The 22,244-nt window shown below is 46.8% G+C and overlaps 1 protein-coding gene across 1 annotated transcript in view; it reads left to right on the forward strand.

Annotated features, from left to right (window-relative positions):
* LOC138679142 (occludin-like) overlaps positions 1-22,244 on the forward strand; it is a 163,117-nt gene that overhangs the window by 68,241 nt on the left and 72,632 nt on the right. The window contains exon 5 of the mRNA XM_069767777.1: positions 9,432-9,602. Coding sequence (XP_069623878.1) covers positions 9,432-9,602 — 171 coding nt within the window. The remainder of the gene's footprint in view (positions 1-9,431; positions 9,603-22,244) is intronic.

Consider the following 22,244-nt stretch of genomic DNA (forward strand, 5'->3'; position numbering starts at 1 on the left):
ATTGAAGTCCGATTAGACCACTTGCTGACACAACACCGCAACAGGGTGTGTTAGGCAACTCTTATAATTAGAGCACCGAAGTGCGAACTGTGCCGTGCTGGCAGGCACCACTAAGCACCCAGACGTGGGTCAGGAAGCGCACTACTGGCGCGTGGTGCCGCACTGGCGGTCACAGCAATAGACGCTGATACGTGTGTGACACGTTGAGTGATTAGTCGGGCGCTAGATAGCAGCCATACTCCATACGCGAACAGTCATACAATAGGGTAGGGGTATTTAATGAACGACTTGCACTCAAAACAAACACACGTATTCAATTGTAAGACAATACTAGCGCATGGCCGTGCGGTTATGCGCAGTTTATATAGCAGCAGCACAGGAAGTGGCCACAGTACCTTTGCCCTTCCAAGACCTGCCAAAAGGACCAATGGAATGTGCTGCAGATCCTGAGCACATGACCCTCGATCTCCAACGGGAGATCTTACCCTGGACATGCTCAGTACGTGCAGACAAGGACTTAGTCCCAGAGAAGTCCGCTTGCTGCTGACCAGCACTGACTTTAATGGCAGAGACTGGAGAAGCAGCAGTAACTCTCAGAACAGAGTGAGAATGAGCAAGACGCTGGGACCGACGTCTTTGCTGAGCAGACTCCACTGCGGCTGGACAAGAATGGGAAACCGCAGCGGAGGTGGCTCGAGATTCCCCCTGTGCAGAAGCGGGAACTCGACCCCTAACATGCCCCCCCTCCTTGGGCCTCGCTACGTTCGAAGGCAGCAATGAGCTGTAGAGCCTGAATGTGCTCAGCAGGCTCCCAGGATCTATCCTCAGGACCGTAACCCCTCCAATCCACCAAATAAAATTTTTTGCCATGAACCACCTTGTACCCCAAGATAGCGTTCACCTCGTAATCGTCCGTAGACGAACCCGACGTCCCAGTAGATGACTCAGAAAACCGGGACACGTAGACGGGCTTAAGGAGGGACACGTGAAAGGTGTCGGTGATACCTAGGCGTGGAGGAAGGGCCAGACGGTAAACCACAGGATTAACCTGTTTGAGGACCTTAAAAGGACCTAAGTAGCGAGGTGCAAACTTGGTAGACTCAACTCGCAGCCTGATGTTACGGGCGGAGAGCCAGACTAAGTCGCCAGGAGCAAAGGTTGGAGCGGGGCGCCGATGTGCGTCGGCGGAGGACCTCATTCTCTCCTTGGAAGCCTGAATGGCATCCTGAGTGCGATCCCAAATGTCCCGTGCCTCCACAGCCCAGTCTGCCACCCTGGAATCGGCGGAAGACACGGGCATGGGCACAGGTACCCGCGGATGCTGACCATAGTTAAGGAGGAATGGAGTCTGTCCAGTGGAATCAGCGACGGCATTGTTAAGAGCAAACTCCGCCCACGGTAGCAAAGATGCCCAGTCATCCTGCTTAGCCGAAACAAAATGTCGCAGATATGTGACCAAGGTCTGGTTGGCTCTCTCTACCAACCCATTCGTCTCGGGATGATAAGCCGAGGAGAGATTCAACTCGATACTGAGAAGACGACAAAGCTCTCTCCAGAACCGAGACGCAAACTGGGGACCTCGGTCACTGACAATTTTGTCTGGCATACCGTGAAGACGAAAGATGTGTTTGACAAACAACGCTGCCAAGGCCCGTGCAGAAGGTAACCGGGGAAGCGGCACCAAATGCACCATTTTAGAAAAATGGTCGGTGATTACCCAAATAATGGTACAGCCACGAGACTTGGGCAGACCCACAACAAAATCCATCCCGACCATCTCCCAGGGCCTGTCTGCCACCGGCAGAGGGTATAACAAACCAGCTGGCCGTTGTCGGGAAGACTTATTCTTGGCACAAGAGACACATGCCTGAACGTAGTCTCCGACGTCACGAACCATATGTGGCCACCAGTACGTCCTCGCCAGTAGCTCAGATGTCCTTTTTGCCCCAAAGTGTCCACCCACTCTGGATGAATGAGCCCAAGCGAGAACCTCCGGACGCAAATTGATGGGAACAAAAGTCTTGCCCGGGGGCACAGACTCCAGCGAAACCGGAGCTACAGTTCTCAGACTCTCCGAAGGGACAATGAGCCGAGGCTCGTCCTCCTCCTCAGCTGACACGAAGGAGCGAGAGAGAGCGTCAGCACGAATGTTCTTCTCCCCGGTGAGATAATGTAGGGTAAAGTGGAACCGGGAGAAAAACAAGGACCATCTGGCCTGACGAGAATTCAGCCGCTGGGCTGTTTGTAAATAGACCAAATTCTTGTGATCCGTGAAAACTTGGAATGGGAACCGAGCACCCTCCAAGAGATGTCTCCACTCCGAAAAGGCCAACTTCATTGCCAGCAACTCTCTATCCCCGATGGAGTAATTTCTCTCCGCTGGTGTGAAGGTCTTTGAGAAAAAGAAGCATGGGTGCTTCCGACCCTGAGCATCCTTTTGATAGAGGACTGCTCCAGCACCAACGGATGAGGCATCCACTTCCAAAAGGAATGGCTTACCCACATCGGGACGATGTAAGATAGGAGCACTGGCAAAATGGGACTTTATAGAAGAGAAGGCCTTGGAGACCCCTTCGGACCACGATTTGGGATTCGCTCCCTTCTTGGTGAGGGATACCAAGGGAGCTACCAAAGTTGAGAAGTGGGGAATGAACTGGCGATAGTAATTTATGAACCCCATAAAGCGCTGCACCGCTTTAAGAGAATGGGGTTCCTGCCAGTCCATCACTGCTTGTAGTTTGGCAGGATCCATAGCCAATCCCTGGGCCGAGATGATATAGCCCAGGAAAGGCAAGGACTCCTGTTCAAACACACACTTCTTCAACTTTGCATATAAGGAATTCGCCCGTAAGAGTTCGAAGACTCTGCCAACATCTCTCCGGTGGGAGTCAATATCTGGAGAGAAGATGAGAATATCATCCAGATAGACTACAACCGAGGTGGAAAGCATATCCCGGAAGATATCGTTGACAAAGTCCTGAAAAACGGCTGGGGCATTACAGAGCCCAAAGGGCATCACCAGGTACTCATAGTGCCCATCCCTGGTATTGAAAGCCGTTTTCCATTCGTCCCCCTCACGGATGCGGATTAAGTTGTAGGCACCCCGCAGATCTAGTTTGGTGAATATCTTTGCTCCCCTTAGCCTGTCAAAGAGCTCCGATATCAGGGGCAACGGGTACTTATTTTTAATGGTGATAGCATTGAGACCCCTGTAATCAATGCAAGGACGTAATTCCCCGTTCTTCTTCTGTACGAAGAAGAATCCCGCCCCTGCAGGAGACACTGACTTCCTAATGAATCCTCTTGCCAAATTCTCCTGGATGTATTGAGACATAGCCTCCGTCTCAGGGAGAGAGAGGGGATATACCCTTCCCCGAGGAGGTTCAGCTCCAGGCAAGAGGTCAATAGGACAGTCATAGGGGCGATGAGGCGGTAGAGTCTCTGCTGCCTTTTTAGAGAATACATCTGCATAGCACCAATAGTACCTTGGAAGAGATGAAAGGTCTGCGGGTACCTCGGTAGTAGAGACCTGTACACACTCACTCACACACCTGCCCATACAAGACTTACTCCAACCCAATATTCTCTCAGAGGACCACTCAATATGTGGGGAGTGGTAACGGAGCCAGGGTATTCCCAGTAAAATCTCATCCATTCCCTCGGGTAGGACTAGAAGGGAAATAATCTCCTGGTGGGAAGGGGACATGGACAACGAGAATGGAACAGTCTGGTGTGTGATTTGTTGTGGAAGTGTCGACCCATTCACAACTCTAACAGTTACAGGTTTGGCGAGCATAACAAGTGGTACAGAGTGGCGCAGAGCAAAAGCAAAGGACATCAAATTTCCCTCTGCTCCTGAATCCACACAAAGCTCGACTGGTAGAGTGGATGAGTCAAACAGGATTGTCCCTTTAAAGGACAGTTTGGAGGAAAAAGCCGCTGTGTCTAGTGAACCTCCCCCTAAGGTTACTAGACGCGATCGTTTTCCCGACCGCCGTGGACATTTATTAGTGTAATGTCCTCGTTGGTGACAATTTTTACAAACCATGGGTACTCGAGCGGCCTGAGACTTAGGTCCCACTCGAGAAACCTCCATGGGCTCATGGGAGTCGGACGCCAAAACAGAAGATTCAAGAGGTCTGGCGAAGGTGGGAGCCAGTTTAAACCTCTGCCTACACTGGGTCTGCTCTAACCTTCGTTCGTGAAAATGGAGGTCGATGCGGGTAGATAGAGAAATAAGCTCCTCCAGTGTGGCGGGTATCTCCCTGGTGGCTAAGGCGTCCTTCACGTGGTCTGCCAGTCCCCTCCAGAACACCGGAATTAGAACTTTATCCGACCACTCTAACTCCGAGGCTAGAGTCCGGAACTGGATGGCAAACTGACTGACCACGGATGAACCCTGAGTGATTGTCAATAACTGGAGCGCGGTATCGTGTGTAATACGGGGTCCCAAAAAGACCTGCTTCAGAGCGTCCAGAAAGAGCGGAGCACTCTGTACCACACGGTCATCACGCTCCCAAAGTGGCGTTGCCCACTCCAACGCCCTGCCCGACAAGAGAGATAAAATAAATCCCACTTTCGCCCGTTCCGTAGGGAAACGCGCCACCAGGAGCTCAAGGTGTATGGAGCACTGGCTTACGAATCCGCGACATTGTTTACTGTCACCAGCAAACTTGTCAGGAAGCGGGAAACGGGATAAACTCGGGGCAGAGGTGGCAGCGGACAAACTGGCTGCGGCTACACTTGCAGCCTGAACAGCGACAGCAGTGACATCCACAGCTGAGGTTGAACGCTCTAGAGCCGCCAACCTTCCCTCCAGCTGCTGGATGTACCGCTGTAAACGCTGATCGTCTGCCATTTACTAGCCAGACCCTGGCGCTAGTATTCTGTTAGGACTGGCGGAACGCACCAAGAAAGATGTAATAGATGCGTTCGCAGTCCGGGGTCCACCGTGCAGGTAAAAACCTGCTGCTAGTAAATGGCAGCGTAATATGGCGGTGGAAGCGAACCCGGTAAAACCACAGGTCCGCAATACCGCACTAAAGAGTGCAAGCAAGGAGTCAGCGAACACAACCCCAAGACACAGGATTGAAGTCCGATTAGACCACTTGCTGACACAACACCGCAACAGGGTGTGTTAGGCAACTCTTATAATTAGAGCACCGAAGTGCGAACTGTGCCGTGCTGGCAGGCACCACTAAGCACCCAGACGTGGGTCAGGAAGCGCACTACTGGCGCGTGGTGCCGCACTGGCGGTCACAGCAATAGACGCTGATACGTGTGTGACACGTTGAGTGATTAGTCGGGCGCTAGATAGCAGCCATACTCCATACGCGAACAGTCATACAATAGGGTAGGGGTATTTAATGAACGACTGGCACTCACAACAAACACACGTATTCAATTGTAAGACAATACTAGCGCATGGCCGTGCAGTTATGCGCAGTTTATATAGCAGCAGCACAGGAAGTGGCCACAGTACCTTTGCCCTTCCAAGACCTGCCAAAAGGACCAATGGAGTGTGCTGCAGAGCCTGAGCACATGACCCTCGATCTCCAACGGGAGATCTTACCCTGGACATGCTCAGTACGTGCAGACAAGGACTTAGTCCCAGAGAAGTCCGCTCGCTGCTGACCAGCACTGACTTTAATGGCAGAGACTGGAGAAACAGCAGTAACTCTCAGAACAGAGTGAGAATGAGCAAGACGCTGGGACCGACGTCTTTGCTGAGCAGACTCCACTGCGGCTGGACAAGAATGGGAGACCACAGCGGAGGTGGCTCGAGATTCCCCCTGTGCAGAAGTGGGAACTCGACCCCTAACATTTAGTTGCAGGTGTTCAGTAATTGTTTTTACTGTCGTCAGTTTAGTAATTGTTTTTTTATTTTACCAAATTTTTATATTCACCTTTATATTTTTGTCTTTGTATTTCTAGATTCCTTCCTTCTTATTCGTTTTTTCTATTCTAAATGTAATTAAATTATAAAAAAAAGCTTACACCAAACACACATCTAAGTAAAAAAAAAATTGTTAACACACAGACACTTGCTCATGTCACCTTCACCTTAAAAATATCTTCAGAATCTGATCTTTTCTCACATTTGAAACTGCAAAAACTCAATCTTATTCATTCTCTTCTGGACTACTGCAACTAACTCTCTATTGATTGGTCTCCCTCTAATCAAACTTTCTCTCCTCCAATCCATCCTGAATGTGTCAGCCAGAGTTGTATTTCTGTCCAGCCACTACACCGATGCCTCTACCCTGTGTCAATCATTGCACTGGTTACCAATTGGCTGCAGAGTCCAATATAAACTAATCTCTCTCACCCATAAAGCTCTCCACAATTCTACACTGCCATATATCTCCTCCCTCATTTCTGTCGATCATCCTACACGTGCCCTGTGTTCTGCAACTGATCTAAGACTAACATCCTCAATAATTTGTACCTCGCACCTCCGTTTCCAAGACTTCTCTTGTGCTGTCTACTGCAATGCACTACCCCAAATGATCTGACTGATATGTAGCCCCCATGTTTTAAGCTTGATTTAAAAACACATCTGTTTAGGCAAGCCTTTCACTTCAACTTACTAGCCTAACTCTCCCCCATTTCATCCTTCTAAATGTTAACCCCTTCATAACCTTGGGATTTTTCGTTTTTCCGTGTTCGTTTTTCGCTCCCCTCCTTCCCAGAGCCATAACTTTTTTATTTTTCCATCAATATGGCCATGTGAGGGCTTATGTTTAGCGGGACAAGTTGTACTTTTGAAAGACATCATTGATTTTACAATGTCGAGTACTAGACAATGGGAAAAAAAAAAAACAAGTGCGGTGAAATTGCAAAAAGAAGTGCAATCCCATGCGAGTTTTTTTTTTGTTGCTTTTTTGCTAGGTTCACTAAATGCTAAAACTGACCAGCCATTATGATTCTCCAGGTCATTACAAGTTCATAGACACCAAACATATATATATATATATATATTTATCTAAGTTGTGAAAAAACTTCAAAACTTTGCTAAAAAAAACAAGGGTGAGGGCTTATTTTTTGTGTGCCGAGCTGACGTTTCTGGTGATACCATTTTGGTGGATATGTTCTTTTGATCGCCCGTTATTGCATTTGAATGCAATGTCACGGCGACCAAAAAAACATAATTTTAGCGTTTCAAATTTTTTCTCGCTACGCCATTTAGAGATCAGGTCAATCCTTTTTTTTATTGATAGATCGGGTGATTCTGAACGCGGCGATACATTTTTTAAATTTATTTCATTTTTTTTTAAACTTTTTTTTTATTTTTGCCATGCTTCAATAGCCTCCATGGAAGGCTAGAAGCTGGCATAGCCTGATCGGCTCTGCTACATAGCAGCGATCATCAGATCGCTCCTATGTAGCTGAATTGCAGGCTTGCTTTGAGCACCGACCACAGGGTGGTGCTCACAGCAAGCCGGCATCAGTAACCATAGAGGTCTCAAGGAGACCTCTGGTTACTCTCCCGACGCATCGCTGGCCCCCGATCATGTAACCACCGGAGCCCACATCAAAGCAGGGGATCTGACCTCGGATGTATTATCCCATCTGAGGTCAGAAAGGGGCTAATCATAATCTGCTTCTGCCTATTCATCTGTTTCCACAACCATCCGTGCACCCAATACCACTTGGTAACTGTACTTACACAGATCCTGGCTGATGACCAGATCATGGAGCTTAATATGAAAACACTATTATGTATTTTCCAGCCATCATTATTATAACAAGCACAACCTACCTATTGTGTCCCCCTATTTCCTTATAGATTGTAAGCTTGCGAGCAGGGTCCTCACCCCTTCTGTAACTGTTGAAATGTGTTACATTGTATTGTTTTTATTGTCTGTACATGTCCCCACTTAATTGTGAAATGCTGCGGAATATGTTAGCACTATATGTATAAAAATTATTATTATTATTACATACATGAAAGACACAACAAATACACCACCCATATAAATAATAAAATGTACCGCTCTTCCCAAAGATGGCATTCAATGGAAGAGGCATTCACCTTCCTTGCCTCCGACACTGATATTTAGGGAGAGGTTGCCACCTTCCTCTGTTTTTCCTCCTATAGCGATAATGAACCCCCAACCAGATGCCTAAGGACTGCTAATGAGCCAGTGCCCACCTTTAGTGACCACCCCAGAAGATTATGAGCCACAGATTCTTGATTTTGTGATGCAATCAGGACACTGTCGGCCCCACAGAGATCAACTTTTTCAATGTCTTTTTCTTTGACAATTTTGTAAATTTCATGGTGGCCCAGACAAATTTATACACCCAACAATTTTTTATTCCAAAATCCCACCTGATCTAACTGAACCACCATAGATGCCGTAGAAATGATGATGTTTTGGGGCCTTGTCCTTCACATGAGATTAATGAAGCCAGAAGTTTGGCAATATTGGAGTGCTGATGTTTTATATGCAAATTGACGGGGGTCGATATTGACTTTTAGGATTCCTACTTCCGATAGGTGGCACTACAGTTCTAGTCCTCTTCCTCTCTGAAGATGCAATTTGCATATTTCATTTTCCAGAGGAGCATGCGTGGCGTATATAAATGTCTTCTCACTCTGGCATGCCAGGCCTGACTTGTCACTCACCAGAAGGAGAAACGATATCCCTTAGATGTTTTATGTAACACTCCAGTTTTCCACATGTTATGCCCCAGACACACTTTAAGGCAATTCACAAATGTTTGCATTACAATAATGCACAATGTCGACCAATATCAGAATCACTGGGATTTGTTGAAGCGATCCAGAATTATTTCCACATAAAGTGACACTGGTCAGAATTGAAAAACTTGGCCTTTGTCAGGAAGATGAAAAAAGGAAAACAGGCTTGGGGTAAAAGTGTTAAGCATAGTCAATCTGGCTTTTTAAAAGCTAAATAAAGATCTGAGACAGTGAAGCCCCCCATACACATTAGATGGTTGTTGGTAGAATGATGGTTTGACTAATCAATTGCCCGACATCCATCTTAGCCAGCTCTCCCATCTATGAAAGAGCCATTATCAAACATGTCTGGCAGCAGCTTATCTCTGGCAGAATAAAACAGACATGCCTGATTACCCCCGACAATCAGTTGACCGACGTTCCCATACACATTAGATAGTCCGAACCCGTCGATATCGGGGTGTTCAGCCAATATTAGTCTAATGCGTAAAGGGGGCTTTAGCCACTGAACAAATAAGTTAATGTGACATTTGCACACAGTTAAATAAAACCAATCATTCATCTTGTTTATAGTAGTTTAAATTATTATAACATACTTAGAATTTATTGGATATTGAGATTTAGTACGTTCCCTATGAAAGCAGATTATTTAATGATAGACAATGTTGAAAAGCTTAGCATGTTTAGTTTTACAACAGTATATTAAAGTGATTGTGTTTTGTAGTAGCCCACCGGTTTCAGTTAGAGAGACCCAGGGGCAGATCAGGGGAACGTCTTCAGTTCGTAGGGGAAGACGATGGAGAAGAAACCCAGAACTGGATGAGTCCCAATATGAAACAGATTACACAACAGCAGTTGAATCTGGAGATGAAAGAGACCTAGAGGAATGGGACAGGTAAGTACACGAGGAACCACGTCTACAACCTTTGATTTGGAAATGGCACATATGGCTATATAGTTGTTTGGAGGATGCTGGGCTATTGGCAACAGCATGCATCAATGGTAGGATGGACAAACACTGCATGTCTGCACGCACACACAGAAATGCTGACTTACCATTCAGGGGTCTTTTTTTTTACTATAAAGGAAGTTTATGAATTTGCTGTACCTTCTCAAGGTTACTTCCACAGACCCCAAAAAGTTAGAATTTACTGCAAGAAGGTTGAGAATATAGAGGGGCAAACAAGTACCAGACCCTCTTATTTTGAATGGAAGGCAGCTGGGTGGCAATACTCAGCTCCAGAAGGGAGGCCATATGTAATTTTTGGTATGGGTCCTCACTCTGCTTTGTTTGGCCCTTTAATCTTTGACTCGCAGAAAAGATAAATATTAGCTGTATAATGACAAGTTCAGTAAAAACAGACTGGCAGGCAGTGAGTAGTGTTGAGCGATACCTTCCGATATCGGGAAATATCGGATGGGATTGGATCGGACCGATACCCAAAAAATATCGGGTATCGCCGATTCTGATACCGGAAACCAATTCAAGTCAATGGGACACAAATATCGGAATTAAAATAAACCCTTTCTTTCCTTGTAGGTTAATTCTACATGAAGGAAAACAACGAACAATAAATGTAGAATGTATTGGGGAGGTGGAGGAGACATTAAAGGCATAGAGGTTTAGCTCAATTAAATGAAATAGCAGGGATTAATTTTTTTTTTCAAGACGTTCGGAGTTACAAAGATATTGACTATGTTAAGTTTCTTTATATTTTGTCAGATATTTATGTTTCACTACTTCCATGCTCTTCACCTTCTTTCTTACTTCTCCCACACTTTCTCCTTCATCATCCTCAGCAGCAGCTTCTTTTTCATCAACTTCTTCTTCACCTTATTCATCTTCTTCTTCTTCGCCTTCTTCCTATTATTCTTTTTTTACATTCTTGATATTCTTCTTATTCAACTATTATTCTTATTCATATTCTACTTCTTCATCTTCTTCATATTCTTCTTCTTCATCATATTCTTATTTGTGACAGGCATTTCTGTAGTTGTTATCTATAAAAGTGTGAAGATTACACTTTCCGTTCTGCCTGTCACAAAAGATTTACAACAGGATTTGTCCGCGTTCAGTTTTGCCTGCAGCAGCAGGTTTTTTCCAGGGGCACCACGAGGAAGAACGGACTCAACCCCATACACTGCTTAGTCTTCTTCTGCTTATAATTTAGAAAATATCTTTAGCTCTGATTTTTAGTCTTATGCTTAATGTTCTTCTGCTTTTTGTTCTGCAGCTTCTTGTTCTTCTGCTTCTTGGTCTTCTGTCTCTCGTTCTTCTGTATCTTGGTGGTTGTCTTCTTGTTTTTTGTCCTTTTGGTCATCTTCTTCAGGGTCATCTTCTTGGTCTTCTTCAGGGTGGTCTTCAGGGTCATCATCTCCAGGGTCGTCGTCTCCGGGGTCATCGTCTCTGGGGTCATCGTCTTCTTCGGGGTGGTCTTTGCGGGTCGTCATCTCCAGTGTCGTCATCTCCGGGGTCGTCGTCATGGAGATCCAGAGTGATTACCAAAAACCATTTCAAAAAGCTTGAACTTGGAAATGTAGCAGAAGGTACAAGAAGGCTGAAGAACTGCAGAGAACCAGCTGACGGTACTGGAACCCAGATGGGTAGCCGAAGGTACAAGAGCAAATGGAACTACCGAGGACCAGCTGATGGTACTGTAACCCGGTTACTAAGCAGGAGGTACCTGTGCCAGAAAGCACTACCAAGGACCACCAGACGTTTGTGGAACTCGGATACCGAGAAGGAGGCACCTAAACCAAAGGCTTTGTCTGGAACCAGATGGCAGTACTGGAACCAGGATGGGTAGCAGAAGGTACAAGAGCCAAAGACACTGCCGAGAACCAGCTGACCGTACTGGAACCCGGATGGGTAGCAAAATGTACAAGAGCCAATGGAACTACCGAGGACCAGCTGACGGTACTGTAACCCGGTTACTAAGAAGGAGGTACCCGTGCCAGAAAGCACTACCAAGGACCACTAGACGTTAGTGGAACTCGGATACCCAGAAGAAGGTAACCTAAGCCAAAGGCTCTGCCGAGAACCAGCTGACGGTACTGGAACCTGGATGGGTAGCAGAAGGTACAAGAGCCAATGGAACTACCAAAGAACAGCTGACGGTACTGGAACCCTGTTACTAAGCAGGAGATACCTGTGCCAGAAAGCACTACCAAGGACCAGCAGACGTTGCTGGATCTCGGATACCAAGAAGGAGGCACCTAAGCCAAAGGCTCAGCCAGGAACCAGCTGACGGTACTGGAACTCAGGGGGACCTATTCAAGATTGACTTCCAAAGAACCAGCTAATGGTGCTGGAACTCAGATAGGCAGCAGAAGGTCCACATGAAAAAAAGTAGCAAGGCCGCGAGCCGGCAGCAGTTACCAAAACCCACAGTCCTACAGGGGGAGCTTGTCCTATTGGCACTACGGAACCAGCCTTGATTGCCAGATCCCGCAGCCCACATAGGAAGCACCTAAACTGCAGGCACCATATAGTCGGCTAACCCGACCGCAACCCGATAGGACAACGTATAGGAGGCAAAGTGATGTTAACACTACCCGGAAACAGCTGGCGTGCTGGAACCAGGCTGGGGAGGAGGGAGTACGCATGCCAAAGACACTGCCGAGAACCAGCTGGCGGTGCTGGAACCCGGATGGGTAGCAGAAGGTACAAGAGCCAATGGAACTACCGAGGACCAGCTGACGGTACTGGAACCCGGTTACTAAGCAGGCGGTACCTGTGCCAGAAAGCACTACCAAGGACCAGCAGACGTTGCTGGAACTCGGATACAGAGAAGGAGGCACCTAAGCCAAAGGCTCTGCCAGGAACCAGCTGACGGTACTGGAACCCAAGGGAACCTATTCAAGATTGACTTCCAAAGAACCACCAAATGGTGCTGGAGCTCAGATAGGCAGCAGAAGGTCCACATGAAAAAAAAGGAACAAGGCCGCGATGCTGGCAGTGCTGGAGCCCAGGGTAAAAACTAGAAACGGAGTGTAGGCAGAGGCCTAATTGGAGCAAGTTTAAATCAGTAGTAGTGTGAATGTGGACAGAGCAGGAGAAATTGCCGGACCCACAGCTGGGGATCAGCTGACGTTACTGAACCCCAATAACACTGGAACAGGTGTTGACTGTGCAGACGGCACTTCTGAGCAGCAACTGGCGGTGTTGGAGCCCAGGGTAAATACTACAAAGAGACTGGAGGCAGAGGTGTAATTGGAGCAAGTTTAAAATCAGTAGTAGTGTGAATGTCGACCGAGCAGGAGAAATTGCCGGACACACAGCTGGGGATCAGCTGACGTTACTGAACCCCAATAACACTGGAGCAGGTGTTGACTGTGCAGATGGCACTTCTGAGCAGCAACTGGCAGTGTTGGAGCTCAGGGTAAAGACTAGAAACAGACTGGAGGCAGAGGCGTAACTGGAGCAAGTTTAAAATCAGTAGTAGTGTGAATGTGGACAGAGCAGGAGAAATTGCTGGACACACAGCTGGGGATCAGCTGATGTTGCTGAACCCCAATAACATAGCAGCAAGTGTTGACGGTGCAGATGGCACTTCTGAGCAGCAACTGGCAGTGTTGGAGCCCAGGGATTACAGTTCAGGTGGTAGAAACATGAACACAACAGGAGACCTGGATACTGTTGCCAACCAATTATTTAACCCCTTTCTGACATTAGACGTACTATCCCGTTGAGGTGGGGTGGGCCCCTATGACCACCGACGGGATAGTACGTCATATGCGATAGGCAGCGCTCACGGGGGGAGCGCCGCCGATCGCGGCTGGGTGTCAGCTGCCTATCGCAGCTGACATCCGGCCCTATGTGCCAGGAGCGGTCACGGACCGCCCCCGACACATTAACAGGGAAGCATCGCGCAGGGAGGAAGCTCCCTGCGGGCTTCCCTGAGCCCCCCGCAGCAACGTGATGTGATCGCGTTGCTGCAAGGGACTCTTACCTCCCTCCCTGCCTTCTCCACCCCCGGATCCAAGATGGCCGCAGATCCGGGTCCTGCAGGGAGGGAGGTGGCTTCACAGAGCCTGCTAAGAGCAGGCACTGTGAAGCCTGTACTGCTCTAAGTCAGATCGGTGATCTGACAGAGTGCTGTGCAAACTGTCTGATCATCGATCTGTGATGTCCCCCCCTGGGACAAAATAAAAAAGTAAAAAAATTTTTTTCCAAAAGTGTAAAAAAAATAAATAAAAAATATTCCTAAATAATGAAAAAAAAAATATTATTCCCATAAATACATTTCTTCATCTAAATAAAAAAACAAACAATAAAAGTACACATATTTAGTATTGCCGCATCCGTAACGACCTGTCCTATAAAACTGGCCCACTAGTTAACCCCTTAAACACCGTAAGAAAAAAAAAAAAACGAGGCAAAAAACAACGCTTTATTATCATACCGCCAAACAAAAAGTGGAATAACACGCGATCAAAAAGACAGATGTAAATAACCATGGTACCGCTGAAAACGTCATCTTGTCCCGCAAAAAACGAGCTGCCATACAGCATCATCAGCAAAAAAAATAAAAAAGTTATAGTCCTGAGAATAAAACGATGCAAAAATAATTATTTTTTCTGTAAAATAGTTTTTATCGTATGAAAGCGCCAAAACATAAAAAAATTATATAAATGAGGTGTCGCTGTAATTGTACTGACCCGAAGAATAAAACTGCTTTATCAATTTTACCAAATGCGGAACGGTATAAACGCCTCCCCAAAAAGAAATTCATGAATAGCTGGTTTTTGGTCATTCTGCCTCACAAAAATCGGAATAAAAAGCGATCAAAAAATGTCACATGCCCGAAAATGTTACCAATAAAAACGTCAACTCGTCCCGCAAAAAAGAAGACCTCACATGTCTCTGTGGACCAAAATATGGAAAAATTATAGCTCTCAAAATGTGGTAACGCAAAAAATATTTTTTGCAATAAAAAGCGTCTTTCAGTGTGTGACGGCTGCCAATCATAAAAATCCGCTAAAAAACCCGCTATAAAAGTAAATCAAACCCCCCTTCATCACCCCCTTAGTTAGGGAAAAATTAAAAAAATTTATTTATTTCCATTTTCCCATTAGGGCTAGTGTTAGGCCTAGGGTTAGGCTTAGGGCTAGGGTTAGGGTTAGGGCTAGGGTTAGGGTTAGGGCTAGGGTTAGGGCTAGGGTTAGGGTTAGGGCTAGGGCTAGGGTTAGGGCTAGGGTTAGGGCTAGGGTTTAGATTACATTTACAGTTGGGAATAGGGTTGGGATTAGGTTTAGGGGTGTGTCAGGGTTAGAGGTATGGTTAGGGTTACCATTGGAATTAGGGTTAGGGGTGTGTTTGGATTAGGGTTTCAGTTATAATTGGGGGGTTTCCACTGTTTAGGCACATCAGGGGCTCTCCAAACACGACATGGCGTCCGATCTCAATTCCAGCCAATTCTGCGTTGAAAAAGTAAAACAGTGCTCCTTCCCTTCCGAGCTCTCCCGTGTGCCCAAACAGGGGTTTACCCCAACATATGGGGTATCAGCGTACTCAGGACAATTAGGACAACAACTTTTGGGGTCCAATTTCTCCTGTTACCCTTGGGAAAATACAAAACTGGGGGATAAAAAATAATTTTTGTGGGAAAAAAATTGTTTTTATATTTTCACGGCTCTGCGTTATAAACTGTAGTGAAACACTTGGGGGTTCAAAGTTCTTACAACACATCTAGATGAGTTCCCTGGGGGGTCTAGTTTCCAATACGAGGTCACTTGTGGGGAGTTTCTACTGTTTAGGTACATTAGGGGCTCTGCAAACGCAATATGACGCCTGCAGACTATTCCATCTAAGTCTGCATTCCAAATGGCACTCCTTCCCTTCCGAGCCCTCCCATGCGCCCAAACGGTGGTTCCCCCCACATATGGGGTATCAACGTACTCAGGACAAATTGGACAACAACTTTTGGGGTCGAATTTCTCCTCTTACCCTCGGGAAAATACAAAACTGGGGGCTAAAAAATAATTTTTTGGGGAAAGTTTTTTTTTTTTTCATGGATCTGCGTTACAAACTTTAGTGAAACACTTGGGGGTTCAAAGCTCTAACAACACATCTAGATGAGTTCCTTAGGGTGTCTAGTTTCCAAAATGGTGTCACTTGTGGGGGGTTTCTACTGTTTAGGTACATTAGGGGCACACGCAATGTGACACTTGCAGACCTGTTGTGATAGGCAATTCAGTATCACAATGGACATAGCGGTCAGAGCACATACAGTGATCTGACAATAACCCAAAATAATAGAACGAGCTCTGAGACGTGGGAACTCTGCAGACCGCAATCCCTAATCCTCTCCAAACAACACTAGAGGCAGCAGTGGATTGCGCCTAACTCTGCCTATGCAACTCGGCACAGCCTGAGAAACTAACTAGCCTGAAGATAGAAAATAAGCCTACCTTGCCTCAGAGAAATACCCCAAAGGAAAAGGCAGCCCCCCACATATAATGACTGTGAGTTAAGATGAAAAGACAAACGTAGGGATGAAATAGATTTCAGCAAAGTGAGGCCCGACTTTCTTAACAGAGCGAGGATAGGAAAGATAACTTTGCGGTCTACACAAAACCCTAAAGAAAACCAGGCAAAGGGGGCAAAAAGACCCTCCGTACCGAACTAACGGCACGGAGGTACACCCTTTGCGTCCCAGAGCTTCCAGCAAAACAATTAGGCAAGCTGGACAGAAAAAATAGCAAACAAATAGCAAAGAAGAACTTAGCTATGCAGAGCAGCAGGCCACAGGAATGATCCAGGGAAAAACAAGTCCAACACTGGAACATTGACAGGAAGCATGGATCAAAGCATTAGGTGGAGTTAAGTAGAGAAGCACCTAACGACCTCACCAGATCACCTGAGGGAGGAAACTCAGAAGCCGCAGTACCACTTTCCTCCACAAACGGAAGCTCCCAGAGAGAATCAGCCGAAGTACCACTTGTGACCACAGGAGGGAGCTCTGCCACAGAATTCACAACACAGACCATTCCATCTAAGTCTGCATTCCAAATGGAGCTCCTTCCCTTCCGAGCCCTCCCATGCGCCCAAACAGTGGTTCCCCCCCACTTATGGGGTATCAGCGCACTCAGGACAAATTGGACAACAAATTTTGGGGTCCAATTTCTCCTTTTACCCTCGGGAAAATACAAAACTGGGGGCTAAAAAATAATTTTTGTGGGAAAAATTTTTGTTTTATTTTTACGGCTCTGCATTATAAACTTCTGTGAAGCCCTTGGTGGGTCAAAGCTCTCACCACACATCTAGATAAGTTCCTTAGGGGGTCTACTTTCCAAAATGGTGTCACTTGTGGGGGGGTTTCTACTGTTTAGGTACATTAGGGGCTCTGCAAACGCAATGTGACACCTGCAGAGCATTCCATCTAAGTCTACATTCCAAATGGCGCTCCTTCCCTTCCGAGCCCTCCCATGCGCCCAAACTGTGGTTCCCCCCACATATTGTGCATAATCGCACTCAGGACAAATTGGGCAACAAATTTTGTGGTCCAATTTCTCCTGTTACCCTCGGGAAAATACAAAACTGTGGGCTAAAAAAATAATTTTTGTGAAAAAATATGATTTTTTATTTTTACGGTTCTGCATTATAAACTTCTGTGAAGCACTTGGTGGGTCAAAGTGCTCACCACACCTCTAGATAAAATCCTTACGGGGTCTACTTTCCAAAATGGTGTCACTTGTGGGGGGTTTCAATGTTTAGGCACATCAGGGGCTCTCCAAACGCAACATGGTGTCCCATCTCGATTCCAGTCAATTTTGCATTGAAAGTCAAACAGCGCTCCTTCGCTTCCGAGCTCTGTCATGCGCCTAAACAGTGGTTTACCCTCACATATGGGGTATCGGTGTACTCAGAACAAATTTTACAACAACTTTTGGGGTCCATTTTCTCCTGTTACCCTTGGTAAAATAAAACAAATTGGAGCTGAATTAAATTTTTTGTGAAAAAAAGTTAAATGTTCATTTTTATTTAAACATTCCAAAAATTCCTGTGAAGCACCAGAAGGGTTAATAAACTTCTTGAATATGGTTTTGAGCACCATGAGGGGTGCAGTTTTTAGAATGGTGTCACACTTGGGTATTTTCTATCATATAGACCCCTCAAAATGACTTCAAATGAGATGTGGTCCCTAAAAAAAAATGGTGTTGTAAAAATGAGAAATTGCTGGTCAATTTTAACCCTTATAACTCCCTAACAAAAAAAAATTTTGGTTCCAAAATTGTGCTGATGTAAAGTAGACATGTGAGAAATGTTACTTATTAAGTATTTTGTGTGACATATCTCTGTGATTTAATTGCATAAAAATTCAAAGTTGGAAAATTGCGAAATTTTCATAATTTTCGCCAAATTTCCGTTTTTTTCACAAATAAACGCAGGTACTATCAAAGAATTTTTACCACTATCATGAAGTACAATATGTCACAAGAAAACAATGTCAGAAACACTGGAATCCGTTGAAGCGTTCCAGAGTTATAACCTCATAAAGGGACAGTGGTCAGAATTGTAAAAATTGGCCCGGTCATTAACGTGCAAACCACCCTTGGGGGTAAAGGGGTTAATCTGGAAGAGGACTGGCAAATTCCTGCGAGATCCAGGCCTTGTTCATTTTCAGAAAAGTAAGCCAGTCAACGTTATCAGAGGATAGTTGCATGCGACGGTCTGTTAGTACACCACCTGCGGCACTAAAGACGCGTTCCGATAATACACTAGCAGCAGGGCAAGCCAGCACCTCCAATGCACACTGGCTAAGCTCTGGCCGTGTATCAAGTTTAGAGACCCAAAACTTGAAGGGGGAAGAGCCGTATGGGAGTACACTGAGTGGGCAAGACATGTAGTCTGTCACCATCTGACGGAAACGTTGCCTCCTGCTTACTGGAGCCGTCTGTGATGGTGTAGATATTTGTGGCGGGCACACAAAACTTTGCCACAGTTGGGCCATACTGGTCTTGCCTACTGCTGAGGCACTGCTTCTGCTCCCTCTTTGTGCAGAGCTTCCTCCACTGCCTCGACGTACTGAGCTGCTTTGTAAAGCACTAGCAGAACTGCTCTCGGTTGGACTGGAGAAGATGATGGAATGCATCTGTGTCTTGGTACTCCTGCATTTTATGCTCCCGGTTCAACGGTTTTATGAGGCTTTGTAAGTTGTCCTGGTAGCGAGGATCTAGGAGGGTGTACACCCAATAATCAGCCGTGTTGAGAATGTGGGCGATGCGGCTTTCGTTTCTCAGGCACTGCAGCATGAAATCAACCATGTGCTGTAGACTGCCAACTGGCCAAAAAACACTGTCTCCTGCTTAAGACGTCATCTCTGCCTGCTGTGCATCACCCCACCCTCGCTCTACATGCTGACTACTGGAGCATTGTGTACCTCCCTCCTCTGGACAGATGTCTTCCTCCTCCATTGACTCCTCCTCGTCCTCCTCACAAAGTGTCCCCTGCCAAGGCCTTTGTGAGGAACCACATTGGCGCAGACTGTCCAGAAGCAGATGGCATTTGTGACTCCTCATCCTCCACTTCTTCCACAACCTCATCGCTTAGTGCTTGCAGTGTTTTTTCAAGCAGGCGGATAAGGGGGATAGTCATGCTGACTAGTGCATCATCTGCAATCGCCATCCGCGGGGAGTCATCGGAGGCATGCAAAACGTGGCAGATGTCCTTTATAGAGGCCCACTCAGTGGTGGTGAAGTGTGAATGGCGCGCAATGTGACTTGTTTGCGCCTGATGCAGTTGGTACTCCATTACTGCTGCCTGCTGCTCACACAACCGCTCCAACATATGTAAGGTTGAATTCCACCTGGTGGTTAGGTCAGATATAATGCGATGTTCCGGAAGGCGGAATCGGCGCTGCAGAGTTGCAATGCGCAATCTTGCCATGCTGGAACGCCGCAAGTGAGCGCACTCTAGGCGGACATTGTGCAGCAGTGCATCAAGATCCGGATAGTCCCTCAAAAAACTCTGTACGACCAAGTTGAGCACATGTGCCAGACATGGGATGTGAGTGAGGTTGCCGAGGCCCAGAGCTGCCACCAGATTTTGGCCATTGTCACACACTACCATGCCTGGCTGGAGATTCGCTGGCACCAACCACATGTCGCTGTGCTGCTTGATGGCATTCCAGAGCTCCTGCGCTGTGTGGCCAAATAAATTAATTTCAATACGGCCTGTTGACGTTTGACCACGGCTGTGCTCATATCGGTTGTAACAGGTAAGCGTTCACGGGTCCATGTGGAGGTAGACTGTGACGGTTCCTGCAGCCCTGATTCTGAGGAACTGGAGTATGAGGAGGAGTCAATGTGTACAGACTGGATTCCTGCAATCTTTGGAGTTGGCAGAACACATACAGTGCCATTCTCAAGATCTGTACATGGCTCCACAACATTTACCCAATGGGCAGTGAGGGAAAGGTATCGTCCCTGTTTATGGTTACTGGTCCACGCATCGGTGGTCAGGTGGACCTTGCTACTGACGGCGTTTAGTAGCGCATGTTTAATTTTTCCCTCCACATGCTTTTGCAGGGCAGGGATGGCTTGCCTGCTGAAATAAAAGCGGCTGGGCATGTTGTATTGTGGGTCTGCCAAGGCCATCAAGTTACGGAAGGTGTCAGTCTCCACCAGCCTGAATGAGAGAATTTCAAGGGACAGTAGTTTTGCAATGCTAGCATTCAGAGCCTGTGCTCGGGGGTGGTTTGCCGAGTATGGGTGCCTTTTCTCCCATGCCTGTGCTACCAATGGCTGTAGACTGGCCTGGGAGTGTGAGGATGACTGGGAACGTGGTGCTGTGGGTGGAATTACACTGTGTCTCTGTCCAATAGTGCCAGAGGTTCTTCCATGGTGATCCTGTGAGGAAGCCGAACCAGCTGTGTGTGAGCCGGAGGAAGAGGCTACAACACGAGCTGAAGAGGTGGTAGGTGGCACTATAGGTTGGCCTAGGTCTTCAGTGTGTCTTTGTAACTCCAACACGTGCTTGGTCCGCACATGTTTCCACATATTTGTGGTATTGAGGTTGCTGACACTTTTCCCTCTTTTGACTTTCTGATTACACAGCTTTCATTTGACAAAGCAAATGCCATCTGCAACTGTGTCAAAAAAGGACCAGGCACTGCAAGTCTTGGGAGCGCCCGTTTTGGGCTTTGGAAGAGGCATGCTCCTATTGGGTGCCGAAGTGGAGGCTACAGGCAACCCAGTCTGCCCCCTCCCTCTCCCTCCTTTTTGGGCCGTTTTTGGAATCTCTTCCTCAGAGCTGCTCCCACCACCTTCCTGTACCTCACGCCATGATGGGTCAAGGACCTCATCATCTACACTACCCTCTTCAAAGACTGCTTCTCCTGGGTAGTCTCGGCAGCACAGTACGCACTAGAAAGTGGCACCTGAGTCTCATCATCAGATGCATACTGAGGTGTGCTGCCCGTGGGCACTGGCCCACCCGCCTCTTCAGATTCAGAGAGACAAAGCAGTTGCGCATCACTGCATACTGCCTCTGCTTCAATTTCTCGAATGCTGCTTGGCTGGCGCCCTCTTTCCAAGCCAAGAGATTCAGAGAACAGAAGTAGAGATGGCTCCTGTCCAGGGCTCTCTGACTGCCTGGGCAATTTGGCAGGTGGTGAAGAGACAGATGGGTGCTCTTCAGTGCTCTGGACCTGAGAGGATGTGGCACTAATTGAAGTTGATGTGTTAGCTGCCATCCATCTGACAACAGCTTCAATTTGTTCGTCCCGCAGCAGTGGGGTACGGCGAGCTCCTACAAAGCTGCGCATAAAGGACTTTTCCCTGGTAAAACTGGGGGATGCTGAGTCACTGGTGCCCGCAGAAGGCACAGAATCCCCACATCTTCTCCCTGCAGAAACTCCACGCCCACGACCACGTGCCTTACTCCCTGCCTTCTTCATCTTGGTAGACTAATAAAGATAGGCAGAAAAATACTAAGGGCTTAGTGTGCTTATTCCTGAACAGCTGCTAACAGGTATAAGAAACACTAATTTTATAAAGTGTGGACTAGACTTTAATATGAGCTAATGTGGCCTAGACAACTGTAAAGTGGAGTGTTTGGTGAACTTCATTTATGTTTTTTTTTAACAAAAAGACACTGGATGTGCCCAAAGATGTCAAATCGATAGTATCACAAACTTTTTGTAGCTATTAAAATGCAGGAAGGTAACCTACAATGCAATAGATGAGGCTCCAAAAAATAGGCTAATACTAATCTGGCTGGGGCTGCAGGGCACAAAGCTCCAGAAAGGCTCCTCTATCTACTCCTATATAGTGTGTGCACGCAATCTAGCTAGATATGGATGGAACCACACTAATAGAATTCAGGATAAATGTGCAGCAGCACTAATGCAAAAAAGGACAATGGAACAGTATGAGGCAGTGACGCACCCTGAGCGGACTACAACCAGATGTGGCTGCAGAACAGACTACAGCGTGAGCTGCACTCACACACAGAGACCTTGCAGACAGCCGTGAACAGCGCTGCAAGGCAAAAAAAAGCTTCTCACACAGCGGTTGCTAAAGTAGCATGGGT

Source organism: Ranitomeya imitator, chromosome 1, assembly GCF_032444005.1.
Source record: "Ranitomeya imitator isolate aRanImi1 chromosome 1, aRanImi1.pri, whole genome shotgun sequence".
NCBI classification, from domain to species: domain Eukaryota; kingdom Metazoa; phylum Chordata; class Amphibia; order Anura; family Dendrobatidae; genus Ranitomeya; species Ranitomeya imitator.